The sequence below is a fragment of the Microcaecilia unicolor genome, chromosome 11 (genome assembly GCF_901765095.1).
Source record: "Microcaecilia unicolor chromosome 11, aMicUni1.1, whole genome shotgun sequence".
NCBI lineage: Eukaryota > Metazoa > Chordata > Amphibia > Gymnophiona > Siphonopidae > Microcaecilia > Microcaecilia unicolor.
This window is the reverse complement of record NC_044041.1, coordinates 40432796-40449818: the sequence shown is the minus strand read 5'-3', so window position 1 is coordinate 40449818 and position 17023 is coordinate 40432796. Positions and strand designations below refer to the sequence as shown.

Here is a 17023-nt window from a genome sequence, read left to right as displayed (position 1 = left end):
AATATTGGCCTCTGGATTTAGCCAGTAATAGGTCATTGGAGACTTTAGTAAGCGCAGTTTCGGTTGAGTGGAGAGGGCGAAAACCAGATTGTAGTGGGTCAAGAATAGCATGTGAGGAGAGAAAATCAAGGCAGTGGTGGTGAACAGCACGCTCAAGTAATTTGGAGAGAAAAGGGAGGAGGGAGATGGGTCAGTAATTAGAGGGACAAGTAGGGTCGAGCAAAGGCTTCTTAAGGAGAGGTGTGACCACAGCATGTTTAAAGGCAGTAGGGACAGTTGCAGTGGAAAGTGAGAGGTTGAGAATGTGACAGATAAAAGGAATAAGAGCAGGTGAGATGGCATTAAGAAGGTGGGTGGGAATGGGATCGGAGGAACAGGTGGTACGTTTTGAGGAAGAAAGGAGAAGTGTAGTTTCCTCTATAGTAACTTCAGGAAAGGAGGAAAAGGAATGAGGGGAAGGAGAGAGAGGGGAACGGACTAGTGGAGGGAGAGGTGGCGAGGTAGAGAATTTAAGGTTTATCTTTTGAACCTTGTCGTGAAAGAATTCAGCAAGGGTCTGAGGAGATAATGAAGGGGGAGGGGGGGTTAGTTTTTAGTGATTTCCGGAAGTTTAGGTGGTCATACGTTGTTTTCACAGCTGTTGGTAGTGCGTTCCATAGTTGTGTGCTTATGTAGGATAAGCTGGATGCATAAGTTGATTTGTATTTAAGTCTTTTGTTGCTTGGGTAGTGGAGATTTAGGTATGTTCGTGTTGATCTTGTGTTTCTGATTGGTAGGTCTATGAGGTCTATCATATATCCCGGGGCTTGAACATAGATGATTTTGAAAGCAATACGTTCTTTAATTGGGAGCCAGTGCAGTTTTTCTCGGAGGCGCTTGGTGCTTTCAAATCACGTTTTGCCAATTATAAATCTGGCTGCCGTGTTTTGAGCGGTCTGAAGTTTCTTTATGATTTGTTCTTTGCATAATGGCTGGCTTAAATTCATAAGCCAAACATTTAGAAGGAAGCTGAATTGAGAATTTAACAGTCATTTGTTTAGTTAACTAGAGGAGTGCGGTAGCCGTGTTAGTCCACTCTTAAGGTTATCAATAGAAATCAAACAAAATAAAACATGGAAAAGAAAATAAGATACCTTTTTTATTGGACATAACTTAATACATTTCTTGATTAGCTTTCGAAGGTTGCCCTTCTTCGTCAGATCGGAAATAAGCAAATGTGCTAGCTGACAGTGTATAAGTGAAAACATTCAAGCATTACTATGACAGTCTGACAGGGTGGGAGGATGGGGGTGGGTCGGAGGTATGCATGGGGACATCAAAGCATATCATTGATATTCTAACAGGATGGGTGTGGATAGGTGAGGGGAGGGTGATCAACAGAGACATACAGCTTTATGGTTTATAATGGGCTAGGAACCCCAGATCCTTGTTAAGTCCTTTCTGTTGGGTGTTAAAATATTCAAATCCAGCAATGAGTTATTTAGGGGGTCTTTTACAAAGATTGCTCAAATAGTTTGAATATTTTCCTGAAATACTAAGGGGCTTTTTACAAAGCCATGCTATTGTTTTTAGCTTATGATAAAAATCAGCTGGCAGTAAATGCTGAGACACCCATCATATTGCTATGGATGTCTCGGCGGTTACCATCCGCTGGTTTTTACTGTGAACCAAAAAACATGGCTTTGTAAAAGGCCCCTTAACATTTTTTAAGCGACCTTAGGATGTTGTTTAGTTGTTGAAGGTTTTATATTATGGCTATAGAATGAACAATATTTTTATTATTACTTTTTGTACACAATGAACCTTTTTAGGGAAATTAGCGGTTTATAAGTACTATATTGATATATTTCTATTATATTTTTGCTGTGTGAATTTAATATTAATTTTCCTTTCTTTTCTAGGATGCACTGTAGAAGGCAAAAGTGATGGAGTAGGACAGATATCCCTGGAGTTCTACCAAAGAAAAATTGTTGGCTTTTCTCAGATGATGGTCCACACCACCCAAAGGATACACTCATGGTCAATGTGAGCAAGAACAGCAGATATGCTGGCAAAAGCTGAGGAAGAAACATGGTGAAAAGATCAGCATTGTAGACGTGACGAACATGCATGAATACCTGCCACAGATGCCAACGCAGAGGTGGACAACGTTTTTTTCTGTTTTTAAATGCAATTTACATATTACAGTATACGTTTGCACAGAAAATTCTACAGATACAAACTATTATAAATGAAATTATGTATAATAAACAACAAAATTTCAGTAGCATCCACTAAGCCTATACTAGGAGGAAGACCAGGACAGAAAATTGAGAAGAAATAAATAAGTCAGCAATAAAACAAACAGCAAAAAAATACTGTGTTCCAGGAGCATTTTGATTTACAACAGACACACGTCAAACAAGGTCTACACTTGAAGTTCCTTCTTACTATTAATAAAGGTGACTGGAGGTTTGAAAAATATATTTCACAGAACCATATTTTGACTATACATTTGACAGAAGTTTAAAGGATGTTCAACCTTACTTGTACAAAATCTCCTACCAAGTTACAGATTCACTTGGTACATCTGTCACCACTACAGTAAGGAGACTGATCAAGGACACGCTAGCTCTCCAGTTAGAGCCACTCACCGTGCAGCTTTACCAGTTTGTAGGAAGCTTTTGTAGTTATCCTTAGTTTGCTATAGCTGATGTAACAGACACAGGCTAAATTTAGCCAGCTAGAGTGGAACAGAGCACCTGCCTGCCTGAGAGAAAGTGGTATTCTAAGTTTGTAAATTCCTGACTTGGTTCATTTTTTTGTTCAGAATGCCTCATTCCTTTAAACAAAGTCATGAATGAGGCAGACTCTGGCATCTCCACCTATCTTATTTTTTTCTGTGTGTTTCAGAGATTTTTGGTGCTTTCACTAAGAAAACCAGTTCCCAAGAGTTACTGGCTTCAGCCATCTCAAGAAAACAGCGCTATTACCTTACCATCTTTCAATGTGCACACAGCAGCGTCTCCAGCAGTGTGGCTTGGCCCTACCCATTCTGCGTCATCATTTCCTGCTTGTTCAAGCTGAAAAGCATGCCAAGACTGAGGAAAGCTTTTTACTGTCCCTCTGAACTGTGCTTTTCATCCTGATTGTTGGTAACATCTTATTTCTGCAGTGCTATTATCTTACCATCTTTCACTATGCACAGCAGCATCTCTGCCAGCACAGCTTTGACCCACCCACTCTGTGTCATCAAGCTGAAAAGCGCACCAAGAATGAAGCGCACTGCTTCAGGCATGCCACCAAATTGTTTCAATTACTAAACTGAAAATAAAATCATTTTTCTTACCCTTGTGGTCTGTTGATTTTGTTTCTCTAATCATCTTGTTCCCTGTCTCTGTTTCCAAGACCTCCTGTCCATTCACTATATCTTTTCTCTCCTCCTTTCTTCTTCACTCCCTGCCCTATATCCCCTCTTTCATGTCCACCTTTCTTCCATTTTTCTGTATCCTTTGTATGTCTGTCTCCCTTTCCCTCCATCTATGGGCTGCAAATCCTTCCTTCTCTCTTCTCTTCCTTTCCCTGCCATCTATGTGCATTTCCCCTCTCTTCCCTTCTGTTCACATCCACCATCTCCCTTCTTTCTTTTTCATCCCCCATTTCCACATCTATCCCTCTCATCCCCTGCCATCCAGCATCACCCCTCTCTCTGCCAACCATCCAGCATTGCTCCTCTTTCTCCATCATCCACCATCGACCCATCTCTCTTTTCTCGCACCATCCAGCATCACTTCTGTCTCGCCCCCCCCACTGTTCAGTATCACCCATCACCATCCAACATTACTCTGTCTCTCGGTCCCCCCCCCCCAACCATCTACCATCACTCTGTCTCTCCTTTCCCCACCACCACTAGCAAAAAGTAAAACATCATCCCTCACTGCCCCACCTCTCTCTCCCTCCCCAACCATCTATTATTGCATTGCCCCATCTTTTCCCCTCCTCATAGTATGCACTGCCCCATCTGTCTTCACTCCCCCCATAGTGTGCCCTACCCCCATCTCACCTCATCCTCATATCCTGCATTGCCCTGTCTTTCCTCATCCACCATATCCTGTGTTGCCCTGTCTCTTCCCCCCTGGTCTCCAGCTTTGTCCGTCTTGTCTCCGTCCTCTCCCCTCCCACTGGATTGCTCATTTTAGATGGTCTGGAGTGCATGTGCCGATCTCTTGCTTCTCTCTTCATTCACTGTGGCTGTAGTGGCAGCAAGCAAAAGACAGGCGCAGGGATGTTCCCCTCTGTGTGCTGCCGCTGGCTCTGCTGGTCCCAGAAACAGGAAGTGCCTGATCGGGCCTTTTCATTTGTGGTAGGAAGCGGCTGATCTGGATTATAACTGGGCACAGACACCAAGAATGGCCCAGATTTACAACCGAAATGCTGGAGATTTAAAGCCAATGAGTGAGATTTCGCTTGTGGGTCCCTGCCATGTCTTAAACCAGCTCTAGCATATGTGCATTCCAAAAACTGATATATTCTAATCAATACTACTACTATTTAGCATTTCTATAGCGCTACAAGGCATACGCAGCGCTGCACAAACATAGAAGAAAGACAGTCCCTGCTCAAAGAGCTTACAATCTAATAGATAAATTTTACTTTTCTAATCATGTTTGTCCCAATCTCAGGTTTCTGCTTTTCTCTGTCTTGTCAGGGTCTCCTTATCCATTTGGCAGTTCTTTTCTCTTTGTGTCCACCGGCTGTCTTCTTTCTGTATCCCTGTTGACCCTACCCAGCATCTCCTCTACATCCTTGCCCCTACAGCATCCTTGTCATGTTGAGCATCTCCCTTCCCTCATATCCCTATTCTTGCCCTGTCAAACATAATACTTCTGTGCCCCTATGCTTCCCCCCCCCCCCACAAAACATACCAGCATCTCCTCCTGTCCTCTGTCAGGCCAGCATGTCTCCTTCCCTCCTGGCCCCTCAGGGGTCCAGCAAGTGGCCCTCTCTCTTCCCTCCTATTCCATTTCCCCTTTTGAGGTCCAGCACTTCTCCCTCTTCCTTCCTTCCTTCCTTCCTTCTTTCCTACCCCTCACTCACATTCTGGCATCTTTTTCTCTTGTGCTTCCCCTAACCTTGTAGCATCTCTCTCGCCCTCCCACCACCACCATCCTGGCCTCCTCCCCCCCCCCCCCCCCCCCAATCACTATCTTGGCATCCTTTTTTCCCACCTCCCTGACACTCTCTCCTTTCATTCCTCACTGACCCAGCCGGCATCTCCCACATGTCTGGCTCTTGCAGTCTGCCAAACGTGCTTGAGGCCACCGCTGTCAGTAGCACTGAACAGACGCTGCTTCTGGCCAACGTCACTGCTTCTCTTTGATTGTTGCTGTCTATGCAAGATCTGGCCCCATAGTTCAGTTTAATTTTCTTCTGCCGTTCTTGCCTCCAAAAACCAAAAGTAGCTGCAGAAGAAAGGCCCCACATTGGCTGGAAGCCGTGTCTGTTCAGTGTTACCAGCGGCAGCAGCCTCAAGCAAGTTTGGCAGACTCACTTGAGCCAGACAAAAATTAAGCTGAACTAAGGAGCCAGACCTTGCGTAGAGAGTAACATTCAAAAAGAAGCAGTGACACATGGCTCCTGTACTATTGTGCAAAATATTAAGGGCTGAATTGGTGATGGAATTCAAGAATGCGTGGGATAAACACAGAAGAGCCATACATATCTTTCTCTGCTGCCGTTTACTCTGTAATTGAAAGAGGTCTGCCTACTGTGTATTTATGGGGACTCATTTTCAAAGCACTTAAGACTTACAAAGTTCTATAGGCTACTATGAGGCATATTTTCAAAGCACTTAGCCTTCCAAAGTTCCATAGGTTTCTGTAGAACTTTGGGAGGCTAAGTGCTTTGAAAATATGCCTCTATGTAACTTCTGCTTTGACAATACACCTCTTCAGCTCAGAGATAATTAAAATGTCTCATCATATCTCCCCCCTCGCTCGCCTTTCTTCCTGAGTATACATATTTAGATCTTAATTTGGGTTCCCCATATTCTAGTGGCCACTGACCATTTTAGTAGCTGCGCTCTAGCCAAATTCAACCCTGTTTACATCTTTTTCAAGATGCAGGCTCCAGAATTGTATATATACTCCAACTGAAGTCTGATCAGAAACTTATACGGAAGCACCGTCACCTTTTCCTGCTGTCCATTCTTCTCCTTATGCACCCAAGGATCCTTCGGGCTTTTGCAGTCACCTTTTCAACCTGACTGGCCACCCTAAAATCCTTCAGCTGTAATTAGCCCCGGGTCCCGCTTGTCTTTTGCGCATAAAAGCAATTCACCCTCCTAACTAAGGCCATAGACTAACCCACACAGAGCAGTAGGTCTACCTCTAGCTATCATACTAGGATTACATGGAAGAAAGCCGAGAGGATAATGTGACTGCATGTGGTCCACCCCCCCACAAACTTAGATAATATGAACACTTAATACTGTATTTTACACTTTTGCATTTGTTTTACATTAGCCATACCTTGAACTTTATAACATCAAAATTTGAAGCTTGCTGTGTCTCTTTATTGTGATATAAAGCTGTGTGAAGTTTCAGGCACAATCATTAAGGAACACCTTAAAAAAAAAACGAAACAGCATTCTACAAGCCACACCTAAAGTTAGTCGCAGTTTATAGAACAGCACTTAAAACCTAGGAATCACACCTATATTTAGGTGCGGCCATCTGCACCAACAAAAACACGATGCAGATGCCCACGTCTATATTTTGAGCCAGAGCCATGTTATTCTATAATCATGCATGTAATTAAAAGTCATGCCCCCAATCTACCCAAGGCCCTCTCTGCATTCCCTTTGCTGACTCGTACCTAAACTTAGACGGGTAGATGTTAACTGAATCTAGTGCCAATAATTGCTTGTTGAAAAGCCACTGAGTGGTGTAAATTAGTTCATTAATTAATGCACATGCATTTTTTTTAAATTTTTTATAATTAGTGGCTAAGTGTTTCATTTAGTCGAGCTTAAAATATTAGGCACGGATGACTCAGAGGTGATGTTAAATGATTATACTGTACAATCTGCTTGAAAAAAAAAAAAAAAGGATTAATCTCAGTTACAAATGTATGGGGAGAGAGTAACTGCAAAGTTACTATGTTGGAGTCAGTGTTCTTCCTCACTTGTTACAAAGTAACATAGTAAATGACGGCAGAAAAAGACCTGTACGGTCCAGCCAGTCTGCCCAACAAGATAAACTCATTTTATCTTGTTACTTTGTTTTCTACTGTATTGTCTTTTGCAGAGGTTACTGTGGATTCTAAGCCTACCCACTCTCTTGGGGAAAAAAAAAACCTGTTTACAGCCTGTACCAGTTTTCAAATGTATTACAGGGCAGACTTTGTATACAAAAATAGGGTTACATAGTAGATGACGGCAGAAAAGACCTGCACAGTCCATCCAATCTGCCCAACAAGACAAACTCATATATGTGCTAGTTTTGTGTATATCTTACCTTGATTTGTAACTGTCATTTTCAGGGCACAGACCGTGTAAGTCTGCCCAGCACTATCCCCGCCTCCCAACCACCAGCCCCGCCACCCAATCTCGGCTAAGCTCCTGAGGATCCATTTCTTCTGAACAGGATTCCTTTATGTTTATCCCACGCATGTTTGAATTCCGTTACCGTTTTCCTCTCCACCACCTCCCACGGGAGGGCATTCCAAGCATCCACCACTCTCTCCGTGAAAAAATACTTCCTGACATTTTTTTTTTTTTAGTCTGCCCCCCTTCAATCTCATTTCATGCCCTCTAGTTCTGCCGCCTTCCCGTCTCCGGAAAAGGTTCGTTTGCGGATTAATACCTTTCAAATATTTGAACATCTGTATCATATCACCCCTGTTTCTCCTTTCCTCCAGGGTGTACATGTTCAGGTCAGCAAGTTTCTCCTCATACGTCTTGTAACGCCAATCCCATACCATTCTCGTAGCTTTTCTTTGCACCGCTTCAATTCTTTTTACATCCTTAGCAAGATACGGCCTCCAAAACTGAACACAATACTCCAGATGGAGCCTCACCAACGACTTATACAGGGGCATCAACACCTCCTTTCTTCTGCTGGTCACACCTCTCTCTATACAGCCTAACAACCTTCTAGCTAAAGCCACCGCCTTGTCACACTGTTTCGTCGCCTTCAGATCCTCAGATACTATCACCCCAAGATCCCTCTCCCCGTCGGTACCTATCAGACTCCTGCCTCAGGCAGGGTCTCTTCAGAGGTATACATGAAATTCTGACCAAAAACACTGCAACTGAGCCCAAGCCAGGTACTTAATCAGAAACAGAGCCAACAGACGTAGGATTTCACATTAATGCCAACATTTGGTACCCACTTGCATAAAAGTTATCCATAGCTACTTTAGTCTGAGAAGAATCCAGGCCTCTGCTGCTCCCCTCATTGTGGTACTACATTAATGTATGTGCCAGGGTGAATAGGAAGAAAAAAAAAACGAGCTACCCTTTCACGGGGCATTGTGCAACAGATGTAGCTATCAGAACCTACTCTAATTTAAGAAACAACACAAAGCTAGCTAGACTGTATGTCAGACAATAAAACGAGCATGTTAAGGCTTAGGACTGTCCAAAGAAGAGACAATACAGCAACAGCAGAAAATGGAAGTTCAACCATAGCAGCACAATGGCTAAAATGTATTTCCAAGACCTGTGCCCTGTTCTTTTGAACTGACTACATGTATAATGATCAGGAATGAGAAAAAAAAAAAAGTCACCGTGCTCCAGGGGATGAGAATTACCATTCTTAGTAAGCTATTGAAGGAGCTATCTGAAGTATACTGAGGGTAATGCAATGTGCATCGTTCAGCACACTATTTATCAGCCTTATTGTTTAACTGTGGAGAGTCTTAATGGGAATTTGAGTTTTGTTTTTGTTACATTTGTACCCTGCGCTTTCCCACTCATGGCAGGCTCAATGCGGCTTACATGGGGCAATGGAGGGTTAAGTGACTTGCCCAGAGTCACAAGGAGCTGCCTGTGCCTGAAGTGGGAATCGAACTCAGTTCCTCAGGACCAAGATCCACCACCCTAACCACTAGGCCACTCCTCCACTGTTGCTACTATTTGAGATTCTACATGGATCACCAATGTGGCCGCGTAGGCTTCTGCGAGTCTGACGTCCTGCACATACGTGCAGGACGTCAGACTCACAGAAACAGAAGCCTGCGCAGCCTTCTACATGGAATGTTGCTAGTGGAATAGCAACATTCCATGTAGAATCTCCAATAGTAGCAACATTCCATGTAGAATCTCCAATAGTATCTATTTTATTTTTGTTACATTTGTACCCCGCGCTTTCCCACTCATGGCAGGCTCAATGCAGCTTACATGGGGTAATGGAGGGTTAAGTGACTTGCCCAGAGTCACAAGGAGCTGCCTGTGCCTGAAGTGGGAATCAAACTCAGTTCCTCAGTTCCCCAGGACCAAAGTCCACCACCCTAACCACTAGGCCACTCCTCCAAGGTCAAACAGGCTCTGCTTTCTGTTGGAGCAGTTACATAGCGGCTAAGAGAGCATATCATGTGACGGGCTCTATTTCTTCCTGTTCCCGCTTGCCTCAGGGACAGTAGCCATAAACAACAACTGAGGTTTTTGGTTTATGACAAGGCAGAGCCCACAGCAGAGGTGTAGCTCTTAATTACAAAATATTTAATAGCCTTTCTAGTTTTACTAAAATTGACGAAGCAAAAATATACAGTTTATATCAAACCCCGTTATTACTTGAAAGACAGACTTAAACCTTAATGTAAAAAAAGTAAAACTATTTCAATTTTGAAATGAACAGCTTTGAAGAGATGGTAGCAAACTGCAGGCAGAAGAACAAGCTGTGTATGTACATAAAGGTTGTATGTGTAAAAAACAAACAAAAAAAACAGTAGTGCATATGCCTTGTAGGACCAGTTATAACATAGTAACATAGTAGATGACGGCAGAAAAAGACCTGCATGGTCCATCCAGTCTGCCCAACAAGATAAACTCATATGTGTATACCTTACCTTGATTTGTACCTGTCCTTTTCAGGGCACAGACCGTGTAAGTCTGCCCAGCACTATCCCCACCTCCCAACCACCAGCCCCCCTCCCACCACCAGCTCTGGCACAGACCATATAAGTCTGCCCAGCACTATCCCCGCCTCCCACCACCGGCTCTGGCACAGACCATATAAGTCTGCCCAGCACTATAAGAGATCAAAGATTAAAAAAGAATTACAATAACATGACCATTAGCAATAAATATATTATATGCACAGTAGTTCAAGTGCCTTTAAAACATACAAAACCTTGCTATATATTGTACAGTCAAGACATTAAAATTCTCACATTAATAATGACCCCACAAGTTAAGCCAAGAAAAAGAATGGAGCCTTCATTTAGGGAAGCAAAAAGGCCATCGGAGCAACATGCATCTTCTCGAGGCATTCAAGCTCTATGTGCTGCAGGAAGCCCCAAGCACCACCCCCATCCATACATTAAGACTAAGCACCCAATATTCAGCACTATTTAACCAGGAACAACGGCTCCTGGCCAGTTAAACAGCACTTAGCTACTTAAGCGCTAATATTCAGCATGAGATAGCCCGTCAACTCTACTGAATTATATTAGGAGTGAGCGCATAGCAGCTAACCGGCTATAAATCACATGATATAGCCAGCTATCCACAATATGCAAGCGTTAGCTGGCTAAGTTTAATAGGGAAATTGGACCGCATAATAGTACTGCTATCTTTGCCCAATATTAACTTAACTGGCCAGTGCTCAATATTCACACGGCTGCCGTCAGTTGAATATTGGGGGCTAAGTACTTGTCACAGTGTTTCTATGGAAGGAAGGAAGGGAAACTGCCGTAGAAATTCATTAAAGTCCATACAATGTAATCGGGTCCATGGCAGTCGATTCTTTCACAGCAGCTTGAGGTTGAGGTTGTTGAATAAAACAAGTCCATTGTAACATCTGCTGTATCCCGCAACTGTGCCATTACTTAAGTTGAGAACAGTGTGGTAGCCTTCTGAGAAAAGGTGTGAGGGAGGAGAAGAGACCCCTCTTCTTCCAGCCTCAGTGTATTGATATATTAAGACCAATTCATAAATAATTGTTAGTCAAGACTAATCCACTCCTTTGGATTCAAACATGCCATATCATCAGTCCTGGTGCTCAAGTTCCTGAATTTGGCAGGACATCCTAGGTTGCCATAAAATTCTCATTATTAAATAGCACACCAGAAAAATGTCAGTTCTCAAGTTGTGACGAGTACCAGAAACCAATTGATCTTGAAGTGCTAGGACAAATGTTTCTTGCTGGAGTTAGCTTACGGCCCTGTTTACTAAGCCACATTGTAGGCACGCAAACTTTTTGACACACGCTGATAGAGACACTCATCTATATAATAATTTGTACCTCAAGGTTCTCTGGCTGGCCGGCCGGGTTTGGAACATGTTGGTGACGTCAGCTTGCCTCCAGCGTTCCCTTCCCTCTCAGTGTCCCGCCCTCCTCTGCGAGGGCGGGACACTGAGAGGGACCGCTGGAGGCAACACGAGCCCAGCCTGCCTGCCGCCATTCCGACCTTTGAGTAGCAAAACTTTCACTGCGCCCAACTTTCCTCCACTTATCCCGCAGCCCTCTAATCTAATTCCGCCACTCGGTCCCTTCCCTGGGGTGGGGGCTTTTCGTTTCTTTCCTGCAGCAGCGCCTCTGCCCGCCTTAAGCCTCATCAGGAGGAAATAGCAGCGACCAAAGGAGGAAAAGGGAAAGATAGAAGGAAAGACACAGTCATGGGAACAAAAGCCAGTTACTCCCCCTACTCTTAAAAAAAAAAAAAAAAACCCTCTGGGCCTTTTCTCCAGCCTCACCGACAGTGCTATTATATCCAGACAGAGATCGCAACCTCTTTTAAAAAGTGACATTCGTTCTCCAATTGGCAGAAAAGCTTCTCGGTGAACACCGGGTGAAAGAGAGGCCAGGGACATGCAAAGAAAAATAAGTGGAGGTGCAGGGGAGGTCAGAATCGCGGGACATGGAGGGGAGGGCAGGGGAGAGAGGAGAAATCGCTTAGACCAGGGGTAGGCAACTCCGGTTCTCGAGAGCCACAGGCAGGTCAGGTTTTCAAGATATCCACAATGAATATGCAGGAGATAGATTTGCAAGCACTGCCTCCTTGGTATGCATATCTATCTCCTGCATATTCATTGTGGATATTCTGAAAACCTGACCTGCCTGCGGCTCTCGAGGACCGGAGTTGCCTACCCCTGGCTTAGACGAGAGCCCTCCTAGGGCCTGTTTCATTTTTGACGAAACAGGCTTGGTTGCACTAGTAGGAATATAATAGGTGTCATCACTAAAAAGTTTGCGCGCCTACAGCGTGGCTTTGTAAACAGGGCCCTTAGTATAGGACAAAAAAATATCCCTGGCACTTTGATACCTAAGTCAGGCCTTTCACTGCTGAGATCAACATTTTATTTTTCTCTCTATAAAAACCTAGTGTAGTCACAAGCCCTGGAAGCACCGACATCTACAAAAAAACAAGTTACAAAAATTTCAATAGTATAAAAAGTTTGGTAAATCTAAGACTTTGTTCAAGCCCGTTTTAAATCCTATAGTTTCATATTTTAATTTAGACTCTATGGGGAAAGAGGCAAAATTTAAAACCATGCAAAGCTACTCTGCAAGATGCCTGCAAAATTTAAAATAAAGAAAAATCTATTTGATAGGATTCAGTGTAGAGAAAAATAATTTAGTGTTTCAACCATGGATGGGCTTCAATAGAAGCTTTACTTCTGTCACCATAGTCATATAAGAGTTCTTCACCCACTTTAATATCTTGTGAGGCAATTAAGATAAGATGAGGTACGCCATTGGTGTCATGAAGTTTTGTATGACAGTTGCCATTTTTACTATGATTAATTAACCTTCCAAGACGGTGGGTCTCCCGTGTAGCATCAACACTAGAAAAAAAAAACACACACACACACACACACAAAAATAACCACCTTAGTAAGATCAAGGGTATGATTCAAATTCTTCTGAATTTACAGCTTAACATTTTTTATAAATAGTAGTAATAGTAGTATTGGCTTCTTTACATGTTTTCCAACAGCTCAGTTCCATGTCCATTTAATAAACTGGACTAAGAGTCAGTCTCATGGTTGCACATAGGTCTTGCTTGCTTGTCGTCATCTTATGAAATGGTTACCTTATTTGCAGTTATTCATTCTTCCTACCCTCCTCCCTTTTGCCAGCCATTAGAGCAACAGTCCTTCTTAGAACACAGTACAATTCCTTTTTACAGACTCAAGCGTGGCAGACATTTGACTGTAAACAGGCAGAAGTTTTTCTGTTGAAATGCAGTGCCGTAGCGAGGGTAGCTGACACCCGGGGCTGGTCGCCACTGCGCACCCCAGTGCACCCCTCCCCCCCCCGGAACAAAATTCTTACCTAGCATAGGAAAGGAGGCGGGCGGGAGGGTCAGTCCGCCCCGAGTGCACGTCGCTGGGAGCTGCGTCGGCTCCGCTGGTTCCCTGCTTTCTCTGCCCCGGAACAGGAAGTAACCTGTTCTGGGGCAGAGGGAGCAGCGAACCAGCGGAGCCGACACCCCCCAGCGGCGTGCACCCGGGGCGGACTGCCCCACCGCCCCCCCCCCCCCCCTTCCTACGCCACTGTTGAAATGCCATCTCCTCTCAAACCAGTGACACTTGGGATAGTCATGGTAAATTCTCTTTACTAGTATTCTGAATTAAACAAAAAAAGTCAAAATATACAAGAATAAAACATTAAAAAAACAAACAAACAGTTTTTATGCTGGTTATTGCAATGTTTAAGTTTCCAAAAGAAAATGGAGAATGGTTGGTTGGGCTGTTCCACACAGGATATTTTGATTCCAGTACCAAATCAGAGAATCAGAATGCTGCTGGTCATTCCAGAAGGGACAGGATAAAAATGAGGGAAGTTCCAGGCCTTACATAATAGCAACACCAGCAGTTAGGATTCAGGGTGTTCAGATACAGAGTTTGAAAAAGGAAGCCTCATTCTGTGGTACCCTAAGGAAGGTTCTTGCTCCAATGGCTGGTTTGAGGGAGGATTTTTATTTATTTGTTACATTTGTCCCCCGCGCTTTCCCACTCAGGGCAGGTTCAGTGCGGCTTACAGGATGGTGGGTGAGAATTCTTAATGGCAAATAAAGGTCATATTTTCACAGATGGCAATGAAAAGGTCAATTAACTAAGGGAAAGTAGAACTAAAGCAAAGTAGAAGAAATTAAGCCATTTGTGATACAAATTTCATTATGACGGTGGCAGTCACGATTACAGCAAACTAAAATTTTAAGTTTGCTGCATGTACACATCTAGACTTCCCAGTCCTTTAAGGGGGAAAGATTGTTTTTCAGCTATTTCAGCCCAACAGTTTCCTCCTGCTCCAATGGGGTCCATCTCAATTGGAATCAACCATTACTGGGGCTATGGTGGCACAAGCCTTCATATTTCCGACTACTGAGGTTTTTTTCCCCCTCCCATTTTAACCTTTTCATCCTCTTTCCCTATTAGCAAGGGTCTTCAGCCAGGGGACTGGAGAGCATGTCAAAATTCAGTAAGTGTGCATCCCAAACCAGGTCATGTACTGTCACCATGATATGAAGCTTGGGACAGACTATTATCCCCTAGGGAGCAACTGCTGAGCTTCAGGGTAAGTGCCACATCCTTCTCACAGTACTGCCACCGAGCCACAAGACCGACTCCTATTTAGTTCTCTTTATGACACACTAATGTAAACAAATGTGGTATTTAAATATAATCTAAGCTATAACAGTGCTGTGAAAAGAGCTCTTTTTCTAAATATAACAATAATCCCTTACCAACAAAGTATCGTTTATTCATTTTACTATACCGTTTCAAATTGTGGTTACAAAACAAAAACGGTTTACATGGTAATATAAAATCATAATAAAACAATCATAAAAGAATTCCATTGAATAGATAGGAAAGCAAACTAAAACAATCAATCATTCTTAAAAATAGAAAACACCAATTCTTACTAAAACAACCATTCATAACAAGTACATGAGACACATATAAAGTTCTGCTTATTTCATGCTGCCTACCTAATGTTGCCATTTGTCACAAATTATTTTCAAATGTATCCTGGAACAAGTGTGTTTTTAAAAAGTACTCACCAGTAGGTTTTGCTTAGATACTGAAAGTAGTACATGTAGCAGCCAGTAGAAGAGTCTTGTGCATATAATGCTTCTCGCTTTTTTGCATCTGTGAACTCTATAAGATCCCCATGGTACTCTACTACAAATTCTCCTCTACAAAAATTCCTGGTAGCAATTACTCCCCTGCCTTTGCCATCAATGTAATCAATCTGATAAATAAAAGAAAGTATGTTTCAGCAATGTATTATACAAAATAGCTTATGTGCTGTACACATCCTGAGCAAATACCATTTCTCCCATTAACACTCTTCATGACCATGGGTAAGTTAGTTAACGCTCCATTGCCTCAGGTGCAGATTAAGCCCTCTAGATGCAGTGACGTATCTACTGTATTTAACTTGTTTTGAGCTACTACTGAAGAGAAGATTTAACAACAAAAATGTAAAGCTTATCTAGAACACCTGTACTACCTATGAAGGAGACACTTGCAAGCTTTAGTTAAAACAGAAGGATCATCAAGCTGGAGGTAGACTAGTGGTCCACTGAGTTCAGCATCCTGATTCTAACCGTGGTCGATCTAGTTTGCTTGAATAATCCATTATGTTCTATGAAAGTCCATTCCCTGCTCCATTTCCCTTAGGGGAATATAATTTGGTTGCACTGTTGGTAATGTGTTTTTACTTTATATACCTTATCAAACTGTTGGGATTTACATCTAGTCAAATCACATGATCTAAACTTATCTAATTTTAGACTTGCCCAGATTTGGGTTATGCTACTAGCCTTGACCATGGTCAAAGCAACAAATTCTACAGCATAAATGTTTACCAACTGAAAATGAACTGTTTTGGATTTGATTAATCTGCTGCTTGTTGGTTACATAAACACATGTCCTATTTCTAGTACTGTTTAATAGACAGAGCCGGTGCAAGGGTGGTGAGTGCCTTAGGCAAACCTTCAACCTTACACCGCCACTCAACTAGTTTTCAGGCCCCTGTCTGCAGCTCTCTTCAATATTTTGGAAATTATGAAGATTAGAAGTATGAACTGATGGTTCTCCGAGTTTGTGTGACTGTCAGAACCTATTTTGCTTTGACTTCAGCTGCTCTTTGGTGCCTCCAAGAAGCTGTTGCCCTAGGTGACAGTCTAGTCTGGCCGATGGTTGGGTCAGCCCTGTTGATAAATAACCATTAACTTGATCTACGCCAGTCACGAGTTTGTAAACCTCTCATTTCTGCTCAGTTGTCTTTTGGAAGCAAAAAGACCTAACCCTGTCTTGTCATCGTCATAAGGGAGCTATTCCAACCCACTTTATCATTTTAACTCTTCTCAAGCTCTTTATAATGCTATATGTTCTTGATGTAATGACCAGAATGGCACACAGTATTCAAAAGAATTTGACCTAGTCCTCTTCTCCCCATCACAATGCAAACTGCAGAACCAACTAACAAAATAAAATGACCTGACAATCAGCCCTCTCTCCTACCCCGGGGTGCATTTGTATCTTAGGAAGACATTACATCATGACAATGCTGAAAAGGCATGAACAATCCGCTTAATATTAAGTCAGTCTGATCATTAAGCACAATTGTTTGTTACTCAATATCAGTTTTGAGTTCATTTAATAGAAATCAAACAAAATAAAACATGGAAAATAAAATAAGATACCTTTTTTATTGGACATAACTTAATACATTTCTTGATTAGCTTTCGAAGGTTGCCCTTCTTCGTCAGATCGGAAATAAGCAAATGTGCTAGCTGACAGTATATATATATATATTTTTTTTTTTGTTACATTTGTACCCCGCGCTTTCTCACTCATGGCAGG

General features: G+C 42.7%; 1 protein-coding gene across 1 annotated transcript in view; it reads right to left on the bottom strand.

Annotated features, from left to right (window-relative positions):
• Positions 1 to 12370: 12370 nt before the first annotated feature.
• Positions 12371 to 17023, bottom strand: part of KMT5A (lysine methyltransferase 5A) — a 50987-nt gene continuing 46334 nt past the window's right edge. Inside the window, exons 7-8 of the mRNA XM_030219565.1 lie at positions 15214 to 15404; positions 12371 to 12991 (exon numbers count right to left, since the gene is read on the bottom strand). Coding sequence (XP_030075425.1) covers positions 12781 to 12991; positions 15214 to 15404 — 402 coding nt within the window. The 3' untranslated portion in view covers positions 12371 to 12780. The remainder of the gene's footprint in view (positions 12992 to 15213; positions 15405 to 17023) is intronic.